The 23,896-nt window shown below is 42.0% G+C and overlaps 1 protein-coding gene across 1 annotated transcript in view; it reads right to left on the minus strand.

Annotated features, from left to right (window-relative positions):
* Window positions 1-23,896, minus strand: part of LOC145390675 (putative RNA polymerase II subunit B1 CTD phosphatase rpap2) — a 206,318-nt gene that overhangs the window by 49,295 nt on the left and 133,127 nt on the right. Inside the window, exon 6 of the mRNA XM_080265468.1 lies at window positions 23,055-23,178. Within this exon, the coding sequence (XP_080121594.1) occupies window positions 23,055-23,178 (124 nt within the window). The remainder of the gene's footprint in view (window positions 1-23,054; window positions 23,179-23,896) is intronic.

Below are 23,896 nucleotides of genomic sequence, written 5' to 3' on the forward strand. Positions count from 1 at the left end.
TGGAAGAGAAATCGGAAAGAATTATACTAACTGTGGACTTCAATACAAATATAAGTTGGAATACTCTAGATATAAATAGCCAAGAAAGCTGTTGGGACCAAAAGCTCCTGGATCTCGTACAAGAGTTTTTCTTAACGCAACATGTGAGGGAAACCACCAGAAAAAGAGGACTTGATGTACCTTCAGTGCTAGATCTAATATTTACAAGGCAAGAAAATGATATTGACAGTTTAATATATCACCCTCCACTCAGCAAAAGCGATCATGCAGTACTAAACTATAACTTCAGGATACCATATGACATGGTAAACAGCAATGATAGTTACAAAAAGAGCCTAAACTATAAAAAGGGAAATTATCAAGACCTAAAGAACTATTTCTTAGAAGTTGATTGGGAAAATGAGCTTAGAGGACAAGATTTAAATACTGTATATAAAAATTTTTGTGAATTTTATGAAATAGGAGTCCAGAAGTACATCCCACAGCACAAAGAAGCAGATAAGAATATACAGAAATGGTTCAATTCAGAATGTAAAAAATCAAAAGAAAGAAGAGATTTGTTGTGGAATAGATACAGAAGACACAATAGTGAAAGGGTGTACAATAATTGCAAACAGGCAAGAAACGACTATACAAGAATAAGGAGGGAAGCCCAAAAACAGTTTGAGGAGGATATAATAAATAAAAGTAGTGATCAACCAAAGCTGTTTTACAGCTATATCACAAGCAAAACTAAAGTAAAAGATATAATACAATCCATTACGGACGAGGGAATCACTTATACACAAGAGAAAGATATTTGTGAAGCACTAAATAAGAATTTCCAATTAGTTTTTACAGAAGAAAAAAATTTTGAGAGGGACTATGTGGAACACGCATGTCCACACATACTACCAGATATACAAATAGCAGAAAAAGTAATACAGGGGGAGTTAAGTAGATTAGACAGAGGAAAAACAAGTGGTCCTGATGAAATTTCATGTTGGGTATTACGAGAATGTGCAAAGGAGTTATGTAAACCATTATTTTTAATTTTCAAGAAATCCTTGAGTCAAGGTAAACTACCAGATATTTGGAAAAAAGCAAATATTGTCCCCTTATTCAAGAAAGGAAATAGACAAAATCCACTCAACTACCGACCAGTATCACTGACCAGTGTTGTAAGTAAGGTATTAGAAAAACTTATAAGAAAAGCTTGGGTAAATCATCTAGAAGAACACAGTATGATAACAGAAAGACAGTTTGGTTTCAGAAAAGGAAAATCATGTGTTACTAATCTGTTAAGCTACTATGACAGAGTAACAAACACAATACAGGAAAGGGAAGGATGGGTGGACAGTATCTATTTAGATTTCAAGAAAGCTTTTGACACAGTACCACACCAAAGACTTTTATGGAAACTGTACCATCAAGGAGGAATTCGAGGCAAACTGTTTTGTTGGATGCAAGACTTTCTCATAAAAAGAGAAATGAGGACAGTACTAAGAGGAAACTACTCATCATGGAAAGAAGTGACTAGTGGAGTACCACAGGGTTCAGTGCTGGCACCAATCATGTTTTTAGTGTATATAAATGATATAAACAGTAACACTGGAAATGAGAGCTATCTGAATATGTTTGCAGATGATGCAAAAATACAAAGGAGAATTACTAACACAGACTCTTGTAAAGAGCTACAAGAAGAATTAAATAAACTTCATGAATGGAGTAGTACATGGCAAATGGAATTCAATGTGGACAAGTGTCATGTAATCAAGTTTGGTAAAAGTGGAAAAAGACCTGATTGGGATTATAAGTTAGGAAATAAAACCCTATACACATCAGAAAGAGAGAAAGACCAAGGTGTGATTATCAATAACAGACTATCTCCGGCTGACCACATCAGCGAGAAGGTACGGAACATGTATACACTGCTTGCAAATATGAGAATAGCATTCACATACATAAATGAAGACATGCTAAGAAGGATAATAACATCATTCATTAGACCAACCCTGGAATATGCATCAGTAGTCTGGAGTCCTCATCTCAAAAAGCACATACACAAGATTGAAAAAGTTCAAAGGGCCGCTACAAGATGGATACCAAGCTTAAGGGACCTAAGCTACGAAGAAAGACTAAATAAACTGAATCTACCAACACTACAGGAGAGAAGGAAAAGAGGTGACATGATAATGCTATATAAATGCATATCAGGAAAGGAGAAAATAGACATAAATGATTACTTAACATATGGAGAAGCATCAGCAAGAGGACACTGCAAAAAACTGCATAAGAAGAGAGGTGATAAAGACGTAAGGAAATTCAGTTTCCCAAACAGAGCAATTGATCAATGGAATGCACTACCGAATGAAATAGTGTGTGCCAAAACAATTCACAAATTTAAGGATATGTATGATAAATATGGTTTAAGACACGGGACAGTACGAGCTTGACTCATTCCTGTAAAGATACAATGTGGAGAGGATGGAGGGTGAAAGACTGACGAAGAGAGTGTATGTGAGTGAGGTGGAGGGGGGAAGAGGGAGGGGGAGGCCGAGGATGAGATGGAGGGATGGGGTGGAGAGGTATATGAGAGAGGGGGGTGTGAGTTGGGAGCAGGGCAGTGAAATGGCGGTGGACAGGGCGACTTGGAGGCGATTTGTTTGTGGCCACCCCAAACGGGATTGAGGCGTCTGGCAATAGATAGATAGATAGATAGGTAAGAACAATTAGGTAAGAACACACACAATGAGAAGGCGAACCAGGAGATCGAGAATCTGAAACGAGAAAATATCAAATTTAGGAGAAAATTAGAAGACAGCAGTAACAAAACGGAGAAGGTGAGTAATGTGTTGGAAGAGCAAAAGGCAAAGTGGACACACGTAGAGGAAGAACAGAAAGAAATGATCAACTTAAAGGATATCATTCAGGAAGAAAGGGATATGAACAAGAAAAAATGAAAGAAAATGTAGTGAAAATATTGAAGAAGAATGAGAAAATAGTGAGAGAAACTGCAGAATGGAACAGATGTGTGGTAATATTTGGAAACAGGGAGGAGGAAGAAAAGGTTAGATCCGTGAGGCTTGAGAGTGACTTGAATCAAGTGAGAAAAATATTGGGCAAGGCTGATTCTGAAAGAAGTACCAGAAAATGGGAAAAAGAAAGGAAGTAAGGAGGGTAGGGCTGTATAAGAAAGGGGAAGCAAGACCGATGAGATTAAGCTGTCATCAGAAGTAGTAAATGACATACTTAGAGTGACCTGGAAACTAAGTACTGAGGCAGGAATGGAAAATATATAGTAAGAAAAGATTTGAATGAAGAAGAAAGAGAAGTTGTAAAAGCTTTGAAGGAACATGTAAAGGAAAAAAGTTACAGGAGGTCAGAGGAAGAATGTAAAACCTTTTTTGGGAGAGTGATGGATATGAAAGTAAGGAATGTGAGGAACTAGATGTGATGGAAACAGGGGAGATGGTTGTGAATCGAAGAAGAGAAGAGAAGTAAAGATGAAACTGGGGCAGTAAATCTAAAAATCATGTACAGTAATGCAGATGGATTACTATCTAAGAAAGGGGAAATTGGAGACTATATAAATGAAACCTGAAACTGTCTGCTTGGTGGAGACTACATTGCCCTGAGATTATGATACAAATTTATTTGGATGAAACAATTATAATATTTGGAGGAGGGATAAAGTAAGTTTGGGGGAGGTTTAATGATTTTAACCCATACTGACTTAAGAACAAAAAATATAGAAACTGAAATGCCACAGCTGAACGTTTGGTAATGGAAATAGGGGACTGTTATGGAGAAAAAGTAAAAGTAATAGTATTCCACATGTCCCTCTAAACTAGGGCATGGACAAAAGAAGATTATGAAAAGTTAATAAGAGAATCCATTATAAAAGCTAAATATTTTAACTGAACGAAGAAACAGAATAATAATCATGGGGGATTTTAACTGTACAGAAGGTGACTGGGAAGTATGGATGCTGGGAACAATGGGTAATCATGGGGAAATAAACTGATGGAAGTGGTGATAGAAAACATGTTAACTAAACTGATTAAAGAAAATACAAGAATTACAGGAGATGAAGAACCACCATGGCTCGACTTGGTATTCACAAAGGACCTCGACTCGCAGCCCACCTCTCGCCGAGGCAACACCTCCACTGCCGTTCCCGGTGGGACCATCTCTCCACAGCAGCCGTACCAGCTGAGGGACGGGCCTGTCCTCTCCACCTGAGGGAGTGCCCTGGTTAGCCCACCAGGAGGTTTAGGCTCTTCCGCCCTATAGCTGGCCGTCGACCCTCCCTCCGCCAATACCTTGACCAGGGTTGTGCCCTTATGTCCACCTGGACTGGGCCTCCCCTCTACGCTTCCACCTGCTGCTGCTGGAGAGCTGGGCGAGTCGTTTTGCCCTTTCCACCATGGGCAAGGGGGCTGAGGGCAGTGTCGGGGCGTTTCTGCCTGAGCTCGTCGGCGCCTCCTCCATCGGCGCCGCTTTGTCTACACGGCTCTCGTCCCACCCTGCCCTCGTTTAGACCATCGTGCAGCCTGGCCTCATCCACCGTCAGCCCCGCCCTGCCTCGTTTACCATCAAACAAACTACCTCACCACCCATCGCCGCGCTTTCCCCTACCTTTGCCGCCTTCTGCTAGTTTTGCCAGTTGTTTGTCTGCCGAGCTATGCTCCTGTCTGGGAGTTTTATTCCTGCATATACTCTGACGGGCTCTTAGTTAGACCCGTGCCCCATTATAGTGCGGGGCGAATATAACAAAACAAAACACAAAGGACCCAAACAATGTGCAGAACATAACCTACCAATGCCTCTTTGGTAAAAGTAATCATTTGGTTATTGAGATGAAAGTGGTGGGAGTAGTAAGAGAAGGAGAAAGAGATGAAAAACACAGACGGATGTGGATGGAGTAAGGGAAGGAGAGAGATGAAAAACACAGAATAAATAGATACAATTATGGGAAGGAAGACTTTGCTTCCCTGAGGAGCTTTTTTTCAAAATGTAGACTTAAGTAAAATGAATGCAATCACAAATGAAGAGAAATACGAGTTTTTGATAAAAGTATAAAACAGGTGTTAGCAAATATGTCCCAAAATTCTCCACAGCAATGGAAAGGAAGAAAGAATGGTTTAACAATTGGTTTAGAATGGGAATTGAAGCAGGAAAAAGAGCATGGAATAAAGTGAGAGGAAGGTATAATGAAATGGCTTAGGCAGAGCCATGATCTAAGTAGGGGAGGTCAGCCAGACAGCGGGGAATCCCCATCTGCATGGTGTCCCACTGCCTTCCCAGTCCTTGCTCTCAAGGCTGGCTGGCTGGCGTCGGCCTGGACGTGCTATCTAATATTCGACCACACTGCTTCATTCATAGCTTCACCTCTCCTACAGTATATTTTATGTCTTTATAACCATTTACCATAACCATAGTCAATACGTCAATAAATAGCATTATCGTCCGCCTGTAACATTCCACAGCAGGACTTAATTTATGGTTCTCCTATCTATCTATCTATATTTTTTGTTTTATACTTAATCACACCTTCCCACCACAGTGGGGAAGCAATACGACTAAGGAAAAGAAAATAGCAAAATAACAAAAACCTCCACACACAAATACACATTCGATCACATTCACACTCATCTACCTATCTATCAATCTATATACAGTATCTATCTATTTATCTATATCTACCTATCTATCTATCTATATACATATATAACGTGAGCAACGTTTATGATGGCTCTTAGACTGATAAATGAAGAGATCAATGTAATTTCCAACATCTATTAATGTGAAAAGATACACCCATCATTATTGGTGTATATAATATTCATTCTCTCTCCCTCTCTCTCTCTGCTACCATGTTCAATTTCATTTTCTTCCTAGTCCCTGACCTGCTTGTTTGTTTATTTACTTTTTCAATTGCTATCAGCTTAAGGGATCTAATCTTAAAATATATACAAAGTCTGGCACAAAGCACAAAATATCATCAGGTAAATTAACACCTGACAAGAGCAAGGAGAGAGCACGGAATGGGAAAAGCTGAACCCGCTCACCAGTGGGCTGATGTGACGTCACGCGGGCTCACGTGGTATGCTGTCTGGTTGACCATCCCTACATAGATCATGGGTAGAGCACAAGCAGGAAAGAAATGAATATGTAAGGGTTATGAGATAGGAAGAACAGAAATATGAAAAAAAGATTTTGTAACAATGTAAAAAAAGAACCTAAACTATTTTATAGGTTTGTAATGGTAAAATGAAAGTTAAGGACTGTATAGGCTAATATGATTGAGGGGTGGAGATGAAACTTACGAAAGAGAAGAAGAACTGTGCAAAATAATGAACAACGAGCTGCAGTCAGTCTATATGTTGGAAGACTAATTTAGGGAAATTGAAATAGAACCCAGGATGACGAGAATGGCAGAAACTGCACTTGACATGAAAGAAGTGCTACAGCTGATGAGGGACTTGAATGTGAGAAAAGCAATGGGACCAGATAGAGTGGCTGGATGGATCCTGAAAAAATGTGTTGACCAATTAGTCTGGCCTGTTTATGTCATCATTAAGAGCTCTCTGGAAAACTGACAGTTACCTAAAGACTGGAAAAGAGCAAATATTGTGCCAATCTTCAAGGGAGAAGATAGAAAAGATCCACTTAATCATAGACCTGTATCAAATAGTAGTGTTTGTAAAATCTGTGAGAAAATTATTTGAAAAAGAAGGATTAAATACTTAGAAGAAAATCAAGTGATAACAGCAAGACAATTTGGCTTTAGAGAAGGTAAATTGTGTGTTACTAACCTATTAAGTTTCTACAGTAGGGTAACAGATGTCATACAAGAGAGAGAGGGATGGGCAGATTGTGTCAATCTTGATCTCAAGAAAGCATTTGACAGGGTGCCCTATCACAGACTGGTGTGGAAGATGGAGACCTTTGGAGAGGTGCATGGGAAACTACTAAAGTGGATGGAAGAATGTCTGATAGGAAGGCAGATGAGAACATTTATAAGAGACAAGGTCTCACGATAGAAAAATGTGACCAGTGGAGTACACCAAGGCTCTGTCTTAGCCCCAGTAATGTTTCTATTTAACTATTGCCAGATGCCTTAATCCCATATAGGGAGGTCACAAACAAATCGTCTCCATGTCGCCCTGTCCAGCGCCATTTCACTGCCCTTTTTCCAGTTACACACCCCTCTCTCACATACCTCTCCACTCCATCCCTCCATCTCATCCTTGGCCTCCCTCTCCCTCTGCCCCCTTCACCTTGCTCACATAAACTCAACTCGTCAGCCTCTCACTTTCCATCCTCTCCAAATGGCCAAACCACCAACGTGTTTCTCCTAATGCTTCCTATCACATCCACATCTGCTTCCTCAGTTGTCAGTCTGTCTCTCCATGTGACTCTGTATGCTCCTCTCAAATAACTCATTTCCACTGCTCTCACTCTTGACTTCAGACCCTCCATCAAGATCCAAGCTTCACTTCCATATGTTAGAGTTAGTATCACAATACTGTCATAAGGTTTCACTTCCATCTTCACTTCCCTGTTTCTTACCATAGCTTTCAAAGCACCAGCAACTTTTCTTCCTTGTTGTAGCTTTCAAGCACTTCACCCTTTAAACTTCCATCCTTACTCATCACAGTACCCAAGTTTTTAAATATACTCACATTTTCCATATCCTCCTCATCCAACCTCACTGTACATTCAGAGGCTTCATTTCTCTCAAAGACCATAACTTTGCTCTTCAGTACATTCACCTTTACATTCAATTACTTACAAACTCTCCAAAACTCATACACCAAGCCTTGCAGCTCCCCTCCATCTTCACTTAACAACACAATATCATCCGCAAACAACAGAATAGGGAGCTTCCACACACTGCCCTCTCTCATTAGGGCCGCTCCAACATCCATTGCCCTACTTTGTATCTCTTTTATAAACCCCATCCATATACAGACTGAACAACCATGGAGACATGACACATCCCTGATTAAATCAAACCTTCAAAAAGAAAATTTCACTCAGTTCGCTGTCCATACGCACTGCAGCCTTAGCATCCTCATACTGTACATACTCTTCACGGCATTAAACAACTTTCCATTTACTCCATATCTTCTTAATACTTTCCATAATTCTTGTCTATCCACCCAGTCATGTGCTTTCTCCCAAATCCATGAAGGTTGCATACAACTTCTTTCCTGTCTCAAGAAACTTCTCCACTCAAGGCCTAAGAATGAATATTTGATCTACACAACCTCTTCCCTTCCTAAAACCTTGTGTTCTTCTCCAACTAATTCCTCTGTCATTTTCCTGTCAATAAGTATCCTACCATATACTATTCCTATTACACTAAGAAAACCCCCATGGGGGTAGGGGTTTTTTTCAAGAATACTCTCCCAGTATCCCTGCTTGTCGTAAAAGGCGACTAAAAGGGTTGCCGGAAGGTTAGTGCCCCTCACCGAAAAACAACTAACTAAAAAGACAAACAATAAGCCTCGGACAGGGACTGACCAAAAGATGACCAAGGACCGGACAAAGGACATGGTAATCGGAACGTCGAATGTAAGGGGAGCGAATGATGAGGTGAAAGAGAGAGAGAGAGAGAGAGAGACTGTCCAGGTGCTTGAGGGTGCGAAAGTTGATGCATGTGGAATAACTGAAACGAAAAGGAAAGGTGAGAGTGCGAGAGAATGGGAGTATGGATGGGGTATATATGCAGGAGTAGGTGAGAATGAGAGGGCAAAAGAAGGAGTATGTACAGTTGTGAGTAAAAGATGGAAGAAGAGCATAAGAGAGTATGGATCAGTTGGGTCAAGGATTGTGTGGGTAAGATTGAAAGTTGGAATACAAATGTGGGCAACTGTGTGTGTGTATGCGCCAACGCAAGATCGTGCAAGCAGAGTGAGAGAAGAGTTCTGGACAAATGTGGAAGTATGCATGGAAAAGTTTGGAAGGAATGAGAGAGTGTTTCTGATCGGTGATATGAACGGTAAAGTAGGGAATGTGCAGGTGGATGGAATAGTTGGTGAGTGGGGTGTACCTGCTGAGATAGATGAGAATGGCAGTGCGTTAGTGGACATTTGTGCTGCGAGGGGGTTGGTGATAGCCAATACCCTCTTCAGGAACAAAATGATCCACAGGTATACATGGCGAGTTATGAGAAGGGTGGGTGGTGAACTGAATGAAAGGAAGGCAATGATTGATTATGTGTGTGTGGATGAAAGGATGCAAAAATGTGTAATGGATGCAAGAGCTTATAAAGGTTGGGAGAGTGGACTTTCTGACCACTACTTAGTTGTGGCCAGAATCAAGGTCCAATTAGGATGGAGAAATAGAAGAAGGGAAGGACGGGAAGAAGGAGTTTTTGTAGTGGAAAGGTTACAAGGGGATGAGAAAAAGGCAGAGTATAAGAGAGAAGTGGAGGAACGATTGGGCAAATATGAATTGGAGCAGATGGGGGACGTGGAAGGTGTGTGCAGGATATTTACAGAAGAAATATGTGCAGCATGTGATGTGGTGTGTGAGATGAAGAGAAGACGGAGGGGTGTGCAAAGAACAGTGTGGTGGAATGAAGAGGTGAGACAGGCTGTGGCACAAAAGAAGAAAGCATACAATGAATGGATGAGAAATAGGGGCGTGGAAGAAGTTGAGAGGCGGAAGAGAGAGTTATATGTAGAAAGAAAGAGAGAGGTGAAAAGATTAGTAACAGAGAGTAAGAAGAGAGCAGATGAGGAATTTGGAAGGAACTTGAGTGTAAAGTGGAGGGACTGTAAGAAAATGTTCTGGAAAGAGGTGAAAAGAGTAAGACAGGGTGGAAATGAAGTTAGCAGGGGAGTGAAAGATAAAAATGGTAGATTACTAGCGGAGAAGGGAGAAAAAGTGAGCAGATGGAGAGAACACTTTAAGGAATTGTTGAACATACAGGATGGAAGTAATGTGAGTATAAGTGGTTGGGGAATGGCTGGGAGAAGGAGGGAGATGAGAAGACAGGAAGAAATCAGTAGGACAGAAGTTGTGGAAGGAATGAAGAAAGTTAAATTGGGGAAAGCCCCAGGAATTGATGGAGTGTGTGGTGAAATGCTGAAGTATGGGGGAGAGATAGTAGTAGAAAGGATGTGGAAAATGTGCAGTTTGGCCTGGGAGGAAGGTAGAGTCCCGGAGGATAGGAAGTCAGGTATAATTATTCCCTTGTACAAAGGAAAAGGGGAAAAAGAAGTGTGTGGTAATCATAGGGACATCTGTCTTCTTAGTATAATAGGAAAAGTGTATGGTAGGATACTTACTGACAGAGTTAGAAAAAGAACAGAGGAATTAGTTGGAGAAGAACAGGGAGGCTTTAGGAAAGGAAGAGGTTGTGTAGATCAGATATTCATTCTTAGATCTTTAGTGGAAAAGTTTCTAGAGAAGGGAAAGAAGTTGTATGCAACTTTCATGGATTTGGAGAAAGCATATGACAGGGTGGATAGACAAGGATTGTGGAAAGTATTAAGAATATATGGAGTACATGGGAAGTTGTTGAATGCTGTGAAGAGTATGTATGATGGTGCTAAGGCTGCAGTGCGTGTGGATGGTGAACTGAGTGAATTTTTCTCTTTGAAGGTTGGGTTGAAACAGCGATGTGTCATGTCTCCATGGTTGTTCAATCTGTACATGGATGGGGTAATAAAAGAGGTACAAGGTAGGGTAGTGGATGTTGGAGTGGCCCTGGTGAGAGAGGGTAGTGTTTGGAAACTCCCTGTACTGTTGTTTGCAGATGATACTGTGTTGTTGAGTGAAGACGAAGGGGAGCTGCAAGGCTTGGTGGATGAGTTTGGAAGAGTGTGCAAGAAACGGAATCTAAAGGTGAATGTAGGAAGAGTAAAGTGATGGTCTTTGAGAGAGGTGAAGTCAGTGAATGTACAGCGAGGTTGGATGGTGAGGAATTGGAAAATGTGAGTAGGTTTATGTACTTGGGTAGTGTGATGAGTAAGGATGGAGGTTTGGAAGGTGAAGTGCTTGAAAGGGTACAGCAGGGAAGAAAGGTTGCTGGTTCCTTGAAAGCAGTGATAAGAAGCAGGGAAGTGAGCATGGAAGTGAAAAAGGTACTACATGACAGTATTGTGATACCAACTGTAATGTACGGAAGTGAAGCTTGGACGTTGCTGGAAGGACACAAGTCAAGAGTGAGAGCAGTGGAAATGAGTTATTTAAGAGGAGCCTGTGAAGTCACATGGAGAGACAGGCTGACAAATGAGGATATAAAGGAGCATTGTGGTGTGGATGTGGATGTGATAGGAAGCGTTAGGAGGAATACACTGAGGTGGTTTGGCCACGTGGAGAGGATGGAGGGTGAAAGACTGACGAAGAGAGTGTATGTGAGTGAGGTGGAGGCGGGAAGATGGAGGGGGAGGCTGAGGATGAGATGGAGGGATGGGGTGGAGAGGTATATGAGAGAGGGGGGTGTGAGTTGGGAGCGAGGCAGTGAAATGGCGGGGGACAGGGCGACGTGGTGGCGATTTGTTTGTGGCTACCCCCAAAGGGATTGAGGCATCTGGCAATAGATAGACAGATAGATAGATATACACACTCTCTCTCTCTCTCTCCATCCATCCATCCATCCATCATCCAATCGTACACAGCCCCATGAGGAGCACAGAAGCCAGGGGCTAGGCAGTTGGTCCCGACATTTAAGATGAGAATGATCACCCTCACTAATCCCTGAGTGGCATTACATGAGCAATCAACCCCAACCACCCCTTGGATAGGACCTGGAGCAGTGGCGTCTTCGCCGTGGGTCTATCCCCCAGAGGCTGTCAAAGAGACGAGGAGGACAGCATGGGGGCCAAACCACCGCAAACCTCCCCGGCCCCTCACGGGGCCCAAGTACCTGAGAGTGGCTTCGGTCGTCCGGGCAAATACCACATCTCTCAGCACAACACATGCAACAACCGTTTTTTTCTACACCGAGAAATGACACCCGGCGGCCACTTCTCAATGACTTCTTCTAGCTGGAAACATTGAAAGGAATCCAGGACCCACCACCAAATACAAATGTCCAACATGCTCAAAACCTATCACGTCGAGCCGACAGACAAAAGGTTCAGTTCAGTGCAATTCCTGCAAGAACTGAACCCCTGACACCAGCACAACACTTGCATCCAGAAAACATTACACAAACACCTGGACCTGCTCCTTATGCTCCTTTCCCCCATCCACTAACTCCCCCACCAACCCTACTCCTACTTCTTCCACATCTTCTCAGCCAAACCCACCGATCCTTCCCTAACCATCCAAGCTTCCAACCCCTCCCATTCCAACCCATCCTAATCCACCCCAACCCTTACCTCCATCACAGCCTTCTCCTAACCCCTCCCCTCCGCCCACACCACCACCTCCCTCCCGTGCTGCAGCGGCCAACACACATTGCACACACAAAATAAACATCCTTCAGTTAAACACAGATGGCATAAACATCAAAAAACAAGAACTCATACAATTCATCAAACAACAAAACATACATAGTGCCATCTTACAAGAAACAAAACTACACAGAACACAGAAAACACAAACATTTCATAACCACTCGACCACCACCATTCAACAAGACCGGGCCAATGGCGATAGCGGTGGACTCATCACCCTGGTACACAAATCCATCACCTTTTCAGATACCAGTCCACATACAGTACAATCTCTGCTATCTGGTATCCAGACAAATGGAATACTCAGAAAAATGGGAAAATTCAAGGGCTGGTAAAAATGTCAGTAAGTTATAGCTGTGCGCCAATTTGAATGGACCCCCAAACCGCCGTTTTATCGTCACGCGAGGCTGGGTGAAGTCGGACTACATGAGGTGAAGGCATTTCTGGCTAATGTAAATCCCTAGTAAATCCTCTTAACCAGCCCTCCTCTTCCCTCTTTCCCCTACTTGAATTCAGTCATCCTCCACACCCTCCACAATTTCCACAAATCACCAGTCTGCTTTTTACCACTAGACAGTAATCAAGCTCTCCTTCTGTTGTGTTGCTCTGATGGACGGTAATTTCAACACTCCAAAATGCCTAAAGAGCAAACTAAACGTAAGCGTGTCGTGCTTACCTTGAAACAAAAGGTGGGCATACACAACAGATTTGAAAAGGCAAACATTAGAAAACACTGATGACTGAATATAATGTAGGAAATTCAACGATTTATGATATCAAGGCCTAAGCATCCAAGCTCAATGAATTTTTCATGAAATGCGAGACAAGTAAGTCCATTGAAAAACGGCATGCTCTTCATCGTTCGAGTGGTTTTGCTTAGAAAGATCTAGGGGAGCACCTATTTCTGGTCCTCTTATACAAGAAAAAGCAAGAGAGTTTCACAGTAAAATGAATATAGAAGTCGACTGTGATTTAAGTATTGGGTAGTTAAATCGTTTCAAAGACAGGCATGGAATTTGTAAACCAAACATCTTGGGAGAGAGCAAATCAGCAAACAGGAAACGCCGGTGTTTTTCTTCTTAATGGACCGACTCTAATTTGCACCACATAAATTCATCTTAGAACGCATGTGTGCTCGTAGAGATGAAAAAAAATGTTAATAGGAATGAAGGTTTACTTTGTTGGAAGAAAAAAAAAAATATATGCTTGCACTTCATATTTACATCATGTATTTTATTTTGTGCAAAACAGCTGATTGGCGGGTGAAGGGTGGAATGGTGGCGGTCAGTCGAGGCCGGGACCGTAAACAAAGCTTGTGTGGGGGCACAGGGGTCGTGATAATTCTACAGTGCAGTCTTAACATCAGTTCACCAATAAATGTTCTAGATTTTATTTCTTTATTTTTCCACTTTTATGTGTACAGTACATACAACGAATACTTCGGTAGTTAACAAAATGGTGCAAAACAGCTGACTGGTGGGGGAGGGGTGGAATGGTGGCGTTCAGTTGGGGCCGGGACCGTAAAGAAAGCTCATGTGGGGGCACAGGTGTCGTGATAATTCTACAGTGCAGTCGTAACATCAGTTCACCAATAAATGTTCAAGATTTTATTTCTTAATTTTTCCACTTTTATGAGTACAGTACATACAACGAATACTTCGGTAGTTAAAAGAATGGTGCAAAACAGGTGAGTGGCGAAATGGTGGCGGTCAGTCAAGGCCAGGACCGTAAACATAGGTCATGTGAAGACACAGGTGTCGTGATAAAACAACAATAAATATTCAGGATTTTATTTCTTTAGTTTTTCATTTTTATGAGAACAGTACATACAACAAATTATTCAGTAGTTATGAGAATGGACTTGTGCATTTTGCAGTACTGCAAGGCATGTGGCTCAGTCGGTAAAGAGGTGGTCTACAGTCCTACTGGACCCAGGTTCAAACCCCAACTGGGGCAGCGAACATCGTACGTACCAAGAGTAAGAGGGAAAGAAAACAGGAAAAAGGAGTGGTTTAATAGAAGGTGTATGATAGCCAAAAAAGAGAGAGATAAGGCGTGGAACAATTGGAGAAAGAGAGGTAACGACAGAACAAAGGAAGAATATAAAAGAACAAGAAACGAATACACAAGAATATGTAGGGAAGAAGAAAGGAATTTTGAAAAAGGTATAATTGACAAATGCAAGGATGAACCCAAACTGTTTTATAGATTTGTTAATGGCAAACTGAAACAAAAGGAAGGAATCACCAAGCTGAAAGTAGATGGAGAGGTCTTTAAGGATGCGGCAATGCAAGCGGAAATAATGAACAAACGTTTCCAGTCAGTTTTCACTAAAGAAAAGGAGCTTGTGGAAGGGGAGGGAGTGATTAGAAATGTTCCGGTGATGAAAGATATAAAAGTGGAGGTGCAGGAAGTGTATAAATTACTGGAAACTCAAGATGTAAGGAAAGCCCCAGGACCTGATGGAATTTCTAATTGGGTACTGAAGGAATGCAGAGAACAACTGGCGGATAAAATTCACAGCTTAATTGTATGCTCACTGGAAGAGGGGAAAGTGCCTCAAGAATGGAAGAGGGCAAATGTGGTACCAATTTACAAGGGAGGAAACAGGGAAGAACCCCTGAATTATAGACCAGTGTCTCTAACCAGCATGGTCGCAAAATTGTGTGAGAGAATCCTGATAGACAGATGGATAAAATATCTGGAAGAGATGAATATTTTGGCTGAATGTCAGTTTGGATTCAGAAGTGGAAGGTCATGTGTTTCAAACTTGTTGAGCTTTTACTCAAGAGCGATTGATGTGGTACAGGAGAGAGATGGTTGGGTGGATTGTGTGTACTTAGACTTAGAGAAGGCCTTTGACAAGGTACCTCATAAGAGACTAATGTGGAAACTAGAATATATAGGAGGACTAAAGGGGAAACTTCTGGAATGGATGAGAGACTTTTTGAGAGACAGACAAATGAGGACAGTAATAAAGGAAAAGATGTCTGGATGGAGGGAAGTAACAAGTGGAGTCCCTCAAGGCTCAGTGTTGGCGCCAGTAATGTTCCTGATTTACGTAAATGATATGGTAGATGGAGTGAACAGTTATGCAAGTCTGTTTGCTGATGATGTAAAGATCTTGAGGAAGATAGAGGTTGAGGAGGATTGTAAAATACTGCAGGAGGATTTGGATAGGATACACAATTGGAGCCGGACGTGGGAAATGAAATTTAATGTAAAGAAATGTAAAATATTGGAAATGGGTAAAAGTACCAGGAGACCATCACTGAATTATTTTTTGGGTAATGAATTAATCACAAAAAGGAGAGAAGAGAAAGATTTGGGAGTGCTGGTCCAAGATAGTTTGTCACCAGAAAAGCACATTAACAAGATAGTTGGAGAGACTTATAAGCTCTTGACTAGCATAAGAGTAGCATTTCATTATATGGATGAGGAAATGATGAAAAAATTGATAGTGGCCATGATCCGCCCCAGGTTAGAATATGCAGCGGTAGTGTGGTCCCCACACAAAAAGAAAGATATAAACAAGATTGAGAGAATACAAAGAACAGCAACCAAGATGGTCCCCAGTCTGACAGACCTGTCATACAGAGAGAGGCTGGAAAAACTGGATTTGCCTTCGTTAGAGGAAAGGAGAAAGAGGGGAGACATGATTGCGGTGTTCAGGACCATGGTGGGAGTAGATAAAATTGACAAAGAAGATCTGTTTGTATGGGATAAGAGAGCAACAAGAGGACATGGAATGAAATTGAAAAAGTCAAGCTGCTTGAAGGATATCAAGAAATATAGCTTTTCTTACAGAAGTATAGACTTATGGAACAGCCTGGACAAAGAGATCGTCCAGTCTAAAAACTTAAACGAGTTTAAAGTTAAATTCGACTTATTGAGAAACAGCGACGGAAACCCATGAGCATAGTACATTCCGTGTATATCACAATTAGGTATATTCTTAAATATTTGGAACGACTTAGACAAAGAGGTGGTGCATGAGAAAAACATTCATGTGTGTAAAGGTAGACTTGATAAATGTGGATATGGAGACAGGACAACACGAGCATTGCTCAATTCCTGTATACTACAAATAGGTAAATAGGTAAATACATGCATTATGACCATGGTGTGTGTTTACGAGGCAATTTTTCTGGTGGAATCTCTTAGTGTGGCCCCTGATGTGAGTGGTGAGTACCTGAATTGTATTTACTGCTGTGATAATTATCACCTTTGTACAGATTTGAATATCAGAACTACGTGAAAAATCTGTAACCGGGAAGGTAAATTCCCTAAGCCGCCCGGTTAACTGGGATTGTACTGTACAAAGTCACATCTCCCCCCACATGACACCACAACAGAAATCTATCTATCTATCTATTGCCAGACGCCTCAATCCCGTTTGGGGTGGCCACAAACAAATCGCCTCCAAGTCGCCCTGTCCCCCGCCATTTCACTCCCCTGCTCCCAACTCACACCCCCCTCTCTCATATACCTCTCCACCCCATCTCTCCATCTCATCCTCGGCCTCCCCCTCCCTCTTTCCCCCTCCACCTCACTCACATACACTCTCTTCGTCAGTCTTTGACCCTCCATCCTCTCCACATGGCCAAACCACCTCAGCGTGTTCCTCACAACGCTTCCTATCACATCCACATCAACACCACAACGCTCCTTTATATCCTCATTCGTCAGCCTGTCTCTCCATGTGACTCCACAGGCTCACAATCAATACAATATACGCACTGGTAACAAATCACATATAACAATTGCCAACACATACATTCCACCCAATCGTCCCACACAGTACCACACAATTATTCTCTGCAATTACACCACATCACTAACATACCCAACATCATCCTGGATGGTGATTTCAATGTCAAGGCATTGGCTTGGCATGTCAAGAACCCTGACACAGACAAAGGGCTGGTACTACAATCCCAGACAGATCATCTGTTCATACAGAACAATCTAGACCAACATACCTATATCCCACACCAAGCCCTCTTCCTCCCATCATCCCCAGACATCACCTTCTGTTCCCCAAACCTCAATCCCACTACATCCTGGAGAGTGGTCAAAATCCTTGAATCTGATCACCTCCCAATCATCATCACTACCAAAACCAGAATCATCCCAGATGGCCACAGACACACATACACTAATTATAAGAAAGCCAACTGGGAGACCTTCATAACTGAAACAGAACAAAATTTTTAAACACTAAACAGTACACCCATCACAAATATCAACACCGCTGTGCACACATTCAATATAGTTATACAAAATGCAGACAAAAGACACATCCCAAGAGGCAACAGAAAGAGACACAATCCCAACTTCACACCAGAAAATCAAGGCCTCATCAGTCAACGGGACACATTGCGACACTCCCCAACATCCCATACATAAGACATTGTACAACAAATACAAGAACTCAACACTAAAATAAACAGCAAAATATCAGAATAGTAAACACTAAACTGGAATAATTATTTCCAAACACTTGACCACAAAAAAAACACCATTAAACTCTACAAAACACTAAACAGCATCACACTCTCCAAAAGCAACATTACACAATCACATGCTGCCATCACAACAGACACCATACCTTCAAACAAACAACAAGCAAACACTCTCATCAATCACTTTTCACATGTCAGCCATCTAAACCCACATTGCGACGACAGACCCTCCAAAGAAATGTCGGTTGTGGCACTTTGGAGCTGCGAATTGAAAGGTCCTCAGGCAGTACTTCTTTGATTTTCCATGGAATAATTATTGCTTCCATGGCCTGGAGTCATCTGAGTATGCCTTGTGCATAACAGAGGTTATTCTCTCGGTCATGGAAGCATACATTCTTTTCTCATATCCTTTGATTAATGCAAAAAAGCCTTGGTTTGATCACGCTTGTTCTAATGCTGTCTGCAACAAGAAGAGGGCCTATAAATGGTACCAGAGCCAACCCTTCCCTGAGTAACATCTTGTTTATGTTTCTACCCAAAATCATGCTAAGTCTGTTCGTCGCACTACTAAAAATAATTTCATCCATACTAAGTGCTCTCAACTCTCCAACTCGAATTCTTCCCGCTCCTTCTGGCACCTTGCCAAAAACCTTTCTAACAACTGTTCCTCATAATTCTTCCCTCCTCTTTTCTACTCTGATGGTTCTGTAGCTATTTCTTCTACTGATAAAGCAGATCTATTCGCTCAGACTTTCTCCTCCGATTCCACTTTAGACGATTCTGGTGCTGTTCCTCCATCACTTCCCCCCTCAGGTTTCCTCATGGCTGACATTAAAATTTCTTCAGCTGATGTATTTTCTGCCATCACTGGCCTCAATACTGATAAGGCATATGGGCCTGATGGAGTCCCTCCTGTTGTCCTCAAGAGCTGTGCTTCCGTGCATACACCCTGCCTAGGTAAACTCTTTTGCCTTTGTCTGTCAACTTGTACCTTTCCTTCTTGCTGGAAGTTTGCTCTCATTCAGCCAGTCCCAAAGAAAGGTGACCATTCCCAACCCTCTAACTATCATCCAATTGTTTTAACAGTCTGTGCTTCAAAAGTTTTCAAGTCAATTCTCAATAGAAAAATTTTAAAGCACCTTTCCGATCGCAACCTTCTTTCCGATCGTTAGTATGGGTTCCGTCAGGGATGCTCCACTGGCGATCTTCTCACCTACCTTTCAGACTCCTGGTCATCCTCTTTTCAGGACTTTGGCAAAAGTTTTGCCACTGCACTTGACATCTCAAAGGCTTTTGATCGAGTCTGGCATAAATCTTTAATTTCCAAACTGCCCTCTTACGGTTTCTATCCTTCTATCTGTGCCTTCATCAACAACTCCCTTTCTGGTCATTCTATAGCTGCTGTTGTAGATGCCCATTGTTCTTCTCCTAGATCTATCAACAGTGGTGCTCCCCAGGGCTCATGACCTTCTAAGCTGTACATCTAACCCTATCCATTCATACGCTGATGATTCCACCCTTCACTTTTCCATTTGGTTTCCACAACATCCATCTGAGCAGTTACTGCAACAAACAAGGGATGAGGCTATGGCACACCTAATGTCTGACTTGGCTTGTATCTCTGACTGGGGTAAAAATAATCTTGTTGTTTTTAATGCATCAAAGACTCGCTTCTTACCCCTATCAACCCGACACAACCATCCACAGGAGTACCCTCTAAGGTTTAATAATATCCAGCTCAATCCTGCATCATCCTTGAACAAGCTTGGGGTTTCATTCACTTGGGACTTATCTTGGAAAAATCATATTGCACTTCATGTAAAACCTGCTTCCTAGAGATTAGGTGTGCTAAGCTGACTCCATACCTTCTTTACCCCTTCACAGTTGTTGACTTTATACATGGGTTTTATTCGCCCCTGTGTAGAGTACAACTCTCATGTGTGGGGAGGCTCCCCATATACAGCTCTTCTCAACAGAGTGGAGTCAAAGGCTTTTTGTCTCATCAACTCTCCTCCTCTTACTGCTCCTTTCAACCTCTGTCTCTTTGTCACACTGTTGCATCTTTATGTCTTTTCTATCGCTTCTTCAATGGTCACTGCTCCTCTGAACTGTCTGCTTCCATCCCTCCACCTCTACGACGAGCACATAGCATCTAGCAGCAAGCTCTCATCCCGTTTCTGTCTAACTCTCTAATGCAAGAGTTAACCGTAACTCCCAGTCCTTCATTTATGCAACAGGTCAACTCTGGAACTGTCTCCCTCTGTCTGTATTTCCTGCTTCCTATGATCTCCAGTCTTTCAAACGCAATGTGTCCAGGGATCTCAAAATATCTGGATCTTGAATTTGGCTCTCTCTTTTGCACTGAACTGAACTCTTTGTCTGTCTGCTCAATGTGACAGGTTTTGAGTATGTTGGACATATGTATTTGTTGGTGGGTCCTGGATTGCTCTCAATGTCCCTGGCTAGAAGTTGTCGAGAAATGACAGCCAGGGAGTCATTTCTCGGTGTAGAAAAAACAGTGTTGTTGTGTGTGTTGTGTTGGGAGATGTGGTATTTGCCCGGGTGACAGAAGCCACTCCCAGGTACTTGGGCCCCGTGAGGGGCCGGGGGGGTTTGCGATGGTTTGGCCCCCATGCTGTCCTCCTCTTCTCTTCGACAGCCTCTGGGGGGTAGACCCACGACGAAGACGCCACCACTTATGATTTTTCGTCACTCGTGTACTATGTGATTCGTGCAGTGTGATTACATGTACTGTGTGAGCCCACTGTACATCTTTTATAACCCCAAACATATACAGACTGAACAACCATGCGGACATGACACATCACTGTTACACATAACATTCAAATAGAAAAAATCACTCAGTTCACCAGTCACATGCACTGCAGCCATAGCCTCCTCATATATACTCTTCACGGCATCCAACAACTTCCTTTTTTTTCTTCTTTTTTTTTTTTTCAACGCAAGGAAGAAGGAACCAAAGACCAGGAGCCCACAAACCATTCCTTCCAAGAAAAAAATAAAAACAATACCATTACAAACAAGAGTGAAGTTCAAGATCCGTTAGAGATGCCTGGACACACTGAGTTTGAAAGACTGGAGATAATAGGAAGTAGGAAGTACAGATAGAGGGAGGCAGTTCCAGAGTTGACCTGTTGAATAAATGAAGGACTGGAAGTAACGGTTAACTCTTACATTAGGGAACTGGACAGAAAAGGGATGAGAAATTGTGCTAGACGGGTGGTATACGCCCATCGTAGAGGTGGAGGGATGCAAGCAGAAAGTTCAGAGGAGCAGTGACCATTGAAGTAGCGATAGAATAGAGATGAAGATGCACCAGTGTGGTGATGAGACAGAAGTTCATGGGATCCAGTAAGAGGAGGAGAGTTAATGAGATGAAAAGCCTTTGACTCCACTCTATTGAGAAAAGCTGTATGTGGAGAGCCTCCTTACACATGAGAGTTGTATTCTACACAGGGGAGAATAAAACCAGTGTATAAAGTAAACAACTGTGTGGGGGTAATGAAGGTATGGAGTCAGCTTAGCACACCTAATCTCTTGGAAGCAGATTTTACAAGAGATGTAACAAGATCTTTCCAAGATAAATCCCGAGAGAATGAAACCCCAAGTATGTTCAAGGATGATGCAGGACTGAGCTGGATATCATTAAACATTAGCAGGTACTCCTGTGGAAGACTGTGTTGGGTTGATGGGTGTAAGAACTGAGTCTTTGATGCATTAAAAACAAGATTACTTTTACCTCAGTAAGAGATACGAGCCAAGCCAGACATTAGGTGTGCCAAAGCCTCATCCCTTGTTTGCTGAAGTAACTGCTGAGATGGACGTTGCGGGAACCGAGTGGAAAGGTGAAGGATGGAATCATCAACGTATGAGTGGACAGGGTTGGATGAACAGTACAGCTTAGGTCATTGTTGAATAAAAAGAAGAAAGCTGGTGATAGGACAGAGCCCTGAGGGATACCACTACTAGGAGAAGAACAGGGGCTGTCTACAACAGCAGCTAGAAATCGACCAGAAAGGAAGTTGTTGATGAAGGCACAGAAAGAAAGATAGAAACAGTAAGAATGCAGTTTGGAAATTAAAGATTTATGCTAGATTATTTGAGATGTCAAATGCAATGGCAAAGCTTTCCAAAGTTCTGAAAGGGGGATGACCAAGAGTCTGAAAGGTAGGGGAGATGACTGCCAGTGGAGCATCCCTGATGGAACTCATACTGACAATAAGAAAAAGGTTGTGATAGGAGAGATGCTTTAAAAATTTTCCGTTAAGAACAGACTCAAAAACTTTTGAGACACAGTTAGAGGCCAGGGAATGGTCACCCTTCTTTGAAACTGGGTGAATGAGAGCAAACTTCCAGCAAGAAGGAAAGGTACAAGTTGATAGACAAAGGCAATAAAGTTTACCTAGGCAGGGTGTAAGCACAGAAACACCATTCTTGAAAACAACAGGAGGGACTCCTATCAGGCTCATATGCCTTGTTAGTATTGAGGCCTGTGATGGCAGAAAATACAACAGTTGAAGAAATTTTAATGTCAGCCATGAGGAAGTCAGAGGGTGGGGAAATTATGGAGGAATAGCATCGGAATCGTCTAAGGTGGAAATGCTTTCTCCAAATCCATGAAGGCCGCATACAACTTCTTTCCCTTCTCTAGAAACTTTTCCACTAAAGACCTAAGAATGAATATCTGATCTACACAATCTATCCCCTTCCTAAAACAACCCTGTTCTTCTCCAACTAATTCCTCTGTTATTTCCCTAACTCTGTCAATAAGTATCCTACCATGTACTTTTCCTATTACACTGAGAAGACAAATACCCCTATGATTGTCACACACTTCTTTTCCTCCTCTTCCTATGTACAGGGGAATAATTGTCCCTGATTTCCAATCTTCCAGGACTCTACCTTCCTCCCACGCCAATCCGCGCTTCTTCCACATCTATTCTACTACTATCTCTCCTCCATGCTTCAGCATTTCACCACACACTCCATCAGTTTCTGGAGCTTTCCCCATTTTGACTTTCTTCATTACTTCCACTATTTCCAGGGTAATTCCATGAAATAATGACTGATAGTGAAGGGATTACAACCAGCCTCCTCTAACCCCTTCACCCAGTGTTTTCCAAAGCTATATTTAACCGTCTTATGGTAACAAGGATTAACCAACCTGCAGTGGTGTCATAGTCATCCCAGGTAGCTCCAATGTGTTCCAGCATCCCACGCACATACTTGTCTCCCAGCACACACCGCAGGCTCTCGAAAGATATCCATTCTCGCATGGCTTTCTCAACCTGGTAACAGAGTTGCCATACGTAAAGGCTCTTGAATGTTGCTAGCCACAGTTCTGAACAAAAATATAATTACAGATTCGAATATTTATGAAACCATACATAATACTCAAGAGAATTTTCTGGGTTTCACAAGCCCTCAAATGTCATTCATTCTTGCATGGCTCTCACTCAACCTAGTATGACCTGTCAAACCTAAAGATATCAGAATCATGCTAGGTACAGTCACACCCATTTCTATGCATACAGGTAGACATCAAGTATCCTGTATTATTATCATTAAAATCATATACTTTGTTCAGTACCTTGGCTGTTGCCAAGATACCATGAAATGTCTCCCATTATGATGACCATCCAAACGAATAACTCAAAAACAATCACAATGCTGCCACACTGCTTGAAACTTAAAGCCTCCCTGTAAACACAGTACTGGGGAGGATTATACAGTAAGTCCTCGTTATATGTTGGTGATATGTTCCAATTGTTACAACCATTTCCATGTAACTGTTACTCTAAGTTGGAGAAAACTGGTTTGCAGATAGCAATGGATCTTCAATACACAATTTTTTGGTGAATATTGTGCACTTAAATCCAAACAAGAATTACAGCAGACAACAGTAACACAATCACAAATGACACTGTTATCATCAATGTGAATATAGGAAGTGACCACAGAATGGTGGGTTGCACAGATAGACTCAATTTCAGAAGTGAAAGAAAG

This window comes from Coenobita brevimanus, chromosome 15 (genome assembly GCF_032717465.1).
Source record: "Coenobita brevimanus isolate Jiangsu-jjx chromosome 15, ASM3271746v2, whole genome shotgun sequence".
NCBI lineage: Eukaryota > Metazoa > Arthropoda > Malacostraca > Decapoda > Coenobitidae > Coenobita > Coenobita brevimanus.